This window comes from Erithacus rubecula (assembly GCF_903797595.1).
Source record: "Erithacus rubecula genome assembly, chromosome: 12".
Classification (NCBI taxonomy): domain Eukaryota; kingdom Metazoa; phylum Chordata; class Aves; order Passeriformes; family Muscicapidae; genus Erithacus; species Erithacus rubecula.
Genome location: NC_136664.1, coordinates 7,993,407 through 8,001,864, shown reverse-complemented (window position 1 = coordinate 8,001,864; position 8,458 = coordinate 7,993,407). Strand labels below are relative to the sequence as shown.

General features: G+C 53.3%; 1 protein-coding gene across 1 annotated transcript; it reads left to right on the top strand.

Moving 5' to 3' along the window:
• Positions 1 to 5,486: 5,486 nt before the first annotated feature.
• On the top strand, positions 5,487 to 6,874 carry LOC306807047 (metallothionein-1). Its single transcript, XM_079316300.1, has 3 exons — positions 5,487 to 5,638; positions 5,977 to 6,042; positions 6,609 to 6,874. The coding sequence occupies exons 1-3, from the start codon at positions 5,608 to 5,610 to the stop codon at positions 6,701 to 6,703; spliced, it is 192 nt and encodes a 63-aa protein (XP_079172426.1). The 5' UTR covers positions 5,487 to 5,607; the 3' UTR covers positions 6,704 to 6,874.
• The last annotated feature ends 1,584 nt before the right edge of the window (positions 6,875 to 8,458 follow it).

Below are 8,458 nucleotides of genomic sequence, written 5' to 3'. Positions count from 1 at the left end.
TCACTATGCCTTTATCTGCCTGGCAGAGGAATCCTGTGGAGTGCTAAGATAGTGGGTTTGGGAAAATATTAGCAAAAATTATCATCCTCATCCTCCGAGGAGAGGGATAAGAGTGGCTGGAGAGTGTGGGGAGGGATGAGCAATTGCATCTGCACACGTAAGTATTCCTTCAAATGAAGAATGAGCCTGTCTGCAGGGGCTTTTCTCTTTTGCCATCCCAGGTTTGCTGCCCCAGCTGGAGCAGCATTTCCCCCATGATCCCATTCCTGGGATGGGAGACTCCTTTGGATGGGGATGTAAAGAGCTGTTGTGTCAGATCCTGCCTCTATGCTGCTCTTGGGGGAGGCAGGATCCAGCACAGCAGCTGCATGAATCATTCTCAGGATAGACAACAGGGATCTCAGGAGCAAGGCTATAAAGACATCAAGGAAAATATCACATCCTTTTATTTCACACCTTTATACTGAGGGGGCTGATGTTTTCTTTGCAAGCTCAGGCAAGTGTGTACTTGACATCCCAGGGAATTACTCATCCCCTCTACTCTTGGCTTCTAATTAGCAACTAAAGGGGAATATAATAATTAAATATGCCCAAGGTAACGATACTTGGAAGCTCTGGGTCACGTTTCAGCCAGAGGAGGCGGCAAGTAGTTGGAGCAGGTGAGTTTGAAGTCTGTGGGAACCTGAAAGACACAAAAGGGAAGGAAAGATGTAAAGAAAAAAAACAAAACCAAAGAAAAATAAGAAAATCCAAACTGTACACTGGGAAAGCATTAGATTGATGAATTAAAATGATGCCTAGAGTTAAGGTGATGCTTAAAGCCTGTCATGCAGTTGCCAGCAGTGCTGGGCAAAGTGGGGGACACCTGGCAAATTCCTTTCCCAGAATATGCAGGGATGCTGGGCAGCCCCTGACCCACTGATTTTCTGGTCTCACGGGTGGGGGACAAGGTAAATTCAAGCATTTTTATTTCCCAGCCAAGGCTAGGTTGGTCTTCAACCCCTTCCTTCCCTTGGGGGCTGCAATTCAACCCTCGTTAGACCTCGAAGTAATTCCCATTAACATTTATGAGAATTTCATGATCAAAAGACGAATCAGCCCTTTCATCTTCCAGACATGCCCCAACACACATCACCTGGCCCCAAAAGCCTGTCCTGCCAGGCAGGAGCTCCCACCTTGTGCTGGGGTCTCTCAGGATGCACATCCCAAAACTGGTGGGGACTTTGCAAGGTCAGTTCACCCTCCTGGACCCAGTTCATGGCATCAACCCAGCATTTCTTCCTTTCCTTTCTCCCTGAAAATCAGTAATGAGCAAATCTCCACCCTCTCCGCACTGCTTTTTCAAGGGAAAGGTAATACTGATAGCTCCGTTCCAGATAAGAAATAAGGAGTAAGGGCCAAGCCCCTGCCTGGAGCTATAGGATAAACCGGCGGCTGAGCCCGACTCATAATCCCGGCTTTGGGAGTCGCAGCCCCAGCGCAGCCGGCTGGGTCACAAGGCGGCTCCCAAAGAGCCCACATCAAAGAGTGCTGCCGGCTTGTGAAAGCGTCCCAGGATTGCACGCCGTGCAATTCCTGCTTAATGGAAATCTGCCCGTCCCCTTCCCACTGCCAGCGGGCCCTCGCTGAAGGTGCCTTCCTATGGTTACAGACGTGATGTGGGCCAGCAGGTCCCCAAGGAGGGCATTTCCCCAGGAAAATGGGACATGCCCCATCTTTGCTGATGGCTGATATTGCAGAAGCACTAGCTGGGATGTATTTTCCTAAAGCGGCAATCAAGGTGCAGGCAGGAAAGCAGGCAGATTCCCAGAAATGTGCAAGGAGGGGGAAAAGACAGTGAGCTTAGCTAATGTCTGCCACTGAGAGCAGAACAAGTCTTTGCTCCCAATTTTCTGGGAAAAAGAAAGGAGTCTCCACAGCCTGAGGTCACCCCACTGATCCGGTTTCACTCCCAAACGTTTCCAAGGCTTTGCCTATGCACATGGGGAGTGGTTGGGACTGGCTTCCCAGGGCAGACAAGGGGTGATTCACCCTCTTCCTCCTCTGCCAAAGGGCTGGCAAGCACCAGCAAAATAAAACTACGTCAGCACCTATTTCCAGTGTTTCAAACACTTGTTTATCATCAGCAAACAATAACCTGAGATTCAGATCAAAGCTAAGCCTGCTTTCTAAGCAGCAATCATTTCTAGGGCTTCCTGCTGGCTTTCAACACTTGCATGTGGTGGGTGTTTGCTGGGTGCTAAAATATTTTTAATTTTCTCTATTTGGGTTTAAAAGACTGGTCCCAGGTGGGCTATGGTCCCATGTGCCTCTGACAGCTGAGTCCTGGCCAGCAATGGCTCTCCTGCCCAGAGACCAACACAAAGAGGAAGCTGAAGCAGGTAGAGCTGAGCTGCCCTTGCTGCTGCAGCATGAGAGCCACCCCTGGGTACCATCAGCACCCTGGCAAGCAACAGGCAATGGTGAGGGATATGGTACCCCCAGGGTCCCCCAAAGTCTCAGTGCTATGCCCACATGAGGCTCATCCCTGCCCACAGTCTGTGCCCACTGAACCAGGGTGCCAGCAGAGCCTGGGATGTTGTATCTGGGTGAAGCAGGGGTCACCAAACCCATCATTGCTCCAGAGGGGATGATAAGCCCAGAGAAAGCACTTTGTGGGACATGTGCCATGAGAGGGGGACTTGTAGTAGTCTGCAGGGTCCCCAGAAGGCAATGTGCTGGGTGGCTGCATTGTGAGCAGCTGGAGGCTGATGCTGGTCCATTATGCACCTCTGTGTGCCCACAGGTGACTGGAGCCACGTGTCCTTCAGCAGAGAACCAGGGCAGGCCTGTGCCAGCTCACCTCCACGGGAGCTGGCTGCTGTGCCTCCCTCCTCGCCTACCTGGCACCAGCCTTGAGTCACTGCCAGTCACCACCACCAGCCCTGACACCATCCTGTGGCTTTTAGCAATCAGCTGCAGACACCCCAGGTGTCACAGGAACAGGTGCCTCTGCCACACTGTCCTGAAAGCTGTCAGCTTCCTTCTCTCCTTTCTAGGGAGCCCTGTCCCTGGCATGCCCATGGTGATGCTCAGCAATCACCATTCCCCAGGTGAACATCATCTCTGCTCTGCCTGCAACACTGGAGCACCAAGCTGACTCACTGTGTTAATCCACCAACAATCTCAGGGTAATTGCCACGGACGTGCCTGGGGACTGAGCCAGGATTCCCACGTAGGGGACATGAAAGCCAAGGGGCACAGCTCTGGTATGGCAAGGGGTGGTGAATAAATTCTGTGCAGGGATTCTGCCTGTTTTACTTGGCTCTGGGGAGCAGCATCAGGCCTATTTAAATGATGGAGAACACCCAGGCAAATGGGGGGCAGGGGCCAGAAGGCAAACTGAGGCTGGCAAGACCTTGTCACACGGGGTATTTAAACAGCAGGAAGGTGTCCCTAGTTTGTCACTGTCACCCAGTCACAGGTTGCTTCTGGAGGTAGCCTAATTGGTGTGTGTCTGTCTGACAACCCACTATTCCAGCCCAGTCCCAAATTAATTATAGCATGTATCACAAATCAATTACAGACTAGATCAGGAGCAGTGTAAGATTTACCAGACTCCTGACTCCCAGTCCTACATCACCTGGAAGATGCCTTTTTCATTTGTGCAGAAAGAGAGGAAAGAAGGTAAAAAAGGCTGGGGTCTGACTGACAACAGATGCTGGAGTGCTTTTCCTGCACACTGTCCTCTCATGGCAGAGATTGTTCTTTTCCCTTTGTGGGGGCTTCACCTTCCTCCCCCAAGGCTGGAGGGATCACAGAAGAAGCCACCTGTCCCTGTATTCCTGGGTAACCTCCAGCTGGGGCCAGGGCCAATTTTTGCCTGGGTGTCCGAGGGTAGCAGGCTGTGGGGTAAGACACATCAGATGCAACAGTGATATTACTGCTCCCCATTAACCCATCACGATATGGCAGGAAACATTTCCCTCGGCATATGACTACTACAGCAGTGCTTGGCTGATTATTTCAGCCAAGGAACAGAGCAAAGAAATGTTGTCCCTCCGTCATGATACCAACACAGTTAGGGGGCCATAGCCAGGGTGTGTCAGGTGACCATTTGCATGTGTGTTTCCCTTGTTTGTGTTTCCCTGCTCCCACAGGAGCAATAACACTCTTGGCATGCACCTGGTCCCTGGCACTGTCCCCTGCCATCACGCCTCAGTGCATCAGCAGCAGAGTGACATTCATATGACCTCAGGGCTGACATGTCAGGGCATTGGCAAGCTGCTCCAGGCTAGAGGAGTTAAGGAAGGGGGCCATTGGCTCTGCCTTTCTTAGGCTTTTCCATACTGATTTCCCACACTGGCCTGGAGAGGCTGGAGGAGACGCTGAGTTGGGGTGCTGGCAATGCTCCCCATCAGGTCACCCAACAAGCTCCCAACAAGCCCAGACAGCTGAGTGGTAAAAATACTCCCTGGGCCACTGTTTCAGCTGGATTAGCATCAACAAACTGCCTCAGCCAGGTACCTGAGGCAAAAATCCAGCTGGGATAAAACCCCAAGGCAAAGGAGTCTCAGAGGAGGGGACAGCCAGGATGGGGTATCACTGGCACCAAGGAGCACACAGAAACACAGGAATGAGGAGGAAGGATGCTCCATGGCTGACAATGCCTCCTGCACATGATGTAGACTGTCCCTACACCAAAAATATCAGCAAGCATATTTATTTTTTTGTGCCTTCCACCCCAAACCCTCACTGCGTTTTTGAGTGGGTGGGTAAAACCCGCTGGAGGAGTTGACCAGGGTGATGGCAGCTTGCCTGCCACCCTCCTCCCCTGCACACTGAGGTAATGGCACGGAAATTAATTCAGAAGAATGGGACTGAGCACCACAGCTGGGAAGGAGACAGGGCCCCGAGGTGCCATGCATGGCGCCAAGAGGACGTGGGTGCCACTGTCCTGGGGCACTGGGAGGACATGGCAGTCTCTGGCCAGGCCAGTCCAGCTTGTTGCTGCTCCCACTTGTGGGGAGGGTGTCAGAACGGGAGGACAGGGTCTCAGGCAGGGACTGAATCCTTATCACCTCGTGGTGCCAGCTCCCCATCACCCCACTGTGCCAGCTGTGAGAGGAGGGGACTGAGATTTCCCAGCAGTGGTGGCACTTCTTGGATTTAAGTATCCCCTGAGTCAGATTTTTGGCATCAATCAATCAATCAATCAATCAATCAATCAACCAATCAATCAGTCAATCAAGGGCTGGACTGTGGGGGCTCCCTGCCCCCAGCCCCATCGAGTGCAGACACTTCCGAGACAGGTGTCATGTGTGTGATGAGACCTGCCCGTTCTCTGCAGCCCTTCCAACACGTCGGCAGAGAGGGGTGTCCCCGCAGAGCCCTGCCTGCAGCCCGGGGAGGGGCGCGGGGTGCGGGAGCCGCAGGTCACGCCGCGCCGGGCGGGCAGTGAATCAGCAGCGCCCGGGGCAGGAGCCGAGCCGTGCGCAGGCTGCAGGGGCGGAGGTTTTGCACTCGCTCTCGCCTGCCCAAGGATAAATAGGAGGCGGCTGCGAGTCCTGCCAAAGCTCCTTCCCGCCGCCCAGCGCGTCCGACAGCAGGCAGCCAGCCCAGCCCGACATGGACTCTCAGGATTGCCCTTGTGCCACAGGTAAGGCAGCGTTCCCTTCCATCCCGGGGGGCAGCGGGAGCCGCAGCATCCCTGCGGGAATACTGGCACTCCCGCCCGGCCTTCTCCGCCACTCCTGCTGTTCTCTCTGGCACGGGCTGGCCAGCGGCTGAAGTCCTCTCCCAGCACTGCGGCGTCGCACGGGGAGAGTCTCACTGGAAAGCGGCTGGGAATGCCATGAGCTCCCCTCTGGGCGAGGCTGGAGCATCAGTGGATGCTCGGAGAGCACGCAGTGCTGTTCCCCGCGGATCTCTGAGTTGTTACTATCCCCTCCCATCACCTCTTCTAAACCTCTTTTTCTCCTTTTCTCCGTGTTTTAGGTGGCACCTGCACCTGCGGGGACAACTGCAAATGTAAAAACTGCAAATGCACATCATGCAAAAAAGGTAAGGGGATCCCTAAGCCCCCCGGGGGCAGGAAAGGGCAGAAACACTCGGGGGATTTTTAGTACTCATCCATGTATGCACTAAATCAAATCAGTCTCAGCATTGCCAGTGGCGAGTTTATTCCTCACATATGGTTTTTTTCCCCCCGAAGGAGCACAGTGTGAATCCCACCCTCTCTCTAGGCAATGCAAGTCACTCAGTACCAGCTAAACCTGAGCATTCCCCTCAATAGCACCTTAGGCTCAGCACAGGGGGATGCTGGGGAGCAAACCGGCACTGGGATTTCTTCTGGATGCTCCTGATGCTGTCACCCACAGCAGAGCCGTGTGCCATGAGGGTTTGCAGAGAGGGACTGGGGGAATCCTGGTGAACCCCTGGGACTTCCAGAGTCTCCCCCTGCCTCTCCAGTGCCAGCCCTGGCTGCACAAACCCCCTGGAAGACACTGTGAAGAATGGGGATGCTGCTAAAAGGGAACAACATGAAAACATGGGAGGTCTCCCCCGAGCCCCAGCCTGAGACTTCCGGAGAATGTCCTTAATTTTTTTTTTTTTTGTTTCTCCCACAGGCTGCTGCTCCTGCTGCCCAGCTGGATGTGCCAAGTGTGCACAGGGCTGTGTCTGCAAGGGGCCCCCCTCCGCCAAGTGCAGCTGCTGCAAATAGGGGACCCCTGACTGCACATCTGGGGGTGATGCACATCCGGGGGGGGCCAAAGAAGAACCTTATTGTGTATGTTGGTTGTCTTTTTTTATATATGTGTTCAGATTTCTTTAGTGTTTGACATGTAATGAGCTACCTAAATAAAGTGATATGTATATAAAGGTCCATAAGGAACTTGGCACTTCTGTTGGGTGAGGCAGTTTCCCTGGGGAGCGGGAGGACAGTGCATGTGGGAGGTCATGGCAAAGAGCATGTGTCTTATTTTTGCTTCTGTCTTCTAATCTTGGCTCTGCTCCCCCTACTCTATTCTCTCTCAGTAGTTCTGTCTCTTGTTTTAACACTTTCCCTTACACAACAAGGGATTTCCCCCCCACCTCCACTCTCTTGTTACCCAGGGGCAATCCCATGCTGTCTCCTCCACCAGAGATCCTCGGGGCTAATGAGCAGCATATTATTACAAGCTTTCACTGTAATAACCACCCCAGCCCTGCCCATTTCCAGAGGGAATATTTCCATGGCAGGTGGGGTGGCAGAGAAACAGGTTTAATTTTCCTCCTGGCAGTTTAGTCAAACTGGCTGGAAGAACCACATTGCTTACCCCCTGCCACCTCTGCCAGCCTGGCTGGGTGCTCCTGGGGAGCCTCAGGTGACCTGGTTCCCCACCATGGGGTGCAGTGCACACAATAGGGTGTGATGCCCACAACAGGGTGCTTTGCCTGCAGTTGGATTCAGTGCCCAAACCGGAGTGTGATGCCCACTGCGGTTTGCAATGCCCATACCAGGATCCCAGTGATGGGGTGTGATGGGGTGCAATGCCTGTGACGGGGCAGAGTGCCCACGATGGGGTAAGATGCCTATGCCAGGGTGCAAAGCCCACAGTGGGATGTGATGCTGGTGATGCCCATGTCAGGGTGTGATGCTCTCTTTGCCAAAGCACAGCCATGCTGCTGCCAGAACGCTGCACCAGGTGCCACGTGCCACCCTGTGCTTCCCAGGAATATGTCAGGTTCTGCCTGTCCTCACACTCCACAAATACAGCCACTCATGGCATTTCTTAGGTTAAGAACCTTTCCTGACCCACCCAGTCACTATCACAAGGACTCAGCCAGGGATTCAGCACAGCTTACAGCACAGCAGCCCTGCCCATCGTGCCAATCCCTAGGGAATATCCCTTTGTTCCTAGAGGGCTCCTCCCTCAGGGTATCCCCTGAGATGTCACCATCACCCCACACTTCTGATGGGTGCAAAGCCCACCCCCATGTCAGCTGAATTTAGGCAGGGCAGGGATGTTGCAGGCATGGAGCAATTACACTAAACTCCACTCAGCAAAGAGCAGGGTTATCTTTATTCCTTCCAAACCAGAGATATGTAAGTGCCAAACATACAAAAACATCACTGGTGAACTCACAAGAGTGAAGGAGAGGTTACTAACGGGATTTATCACAAAATATCTGATTTAACCAGCAAAACCCACAGAATCACTCTGGCTTTGCTGGCTCCTGTGGATTTGTGCTGGTCCTGTCCCATGGCTCTGTGCTGTGCCTATCCCTGTGCCCCATGGCAGTACAATGGAGAGCAGCTGTCAGATGCTGTTGCCTGCCAGGGGAAGGGGAGGGAGGGGTGGGCAGATAGAGATTCCAGCATCCCATCTCTGAGCCCTGAGACCGTGCTGGGCAGCTGCAGTTCTGTTGCTCACTTTGTGACTGTTAGAGAATCAGAGTTGGACCTGGCACTTCTCTTACATGGGAACAGACTTGG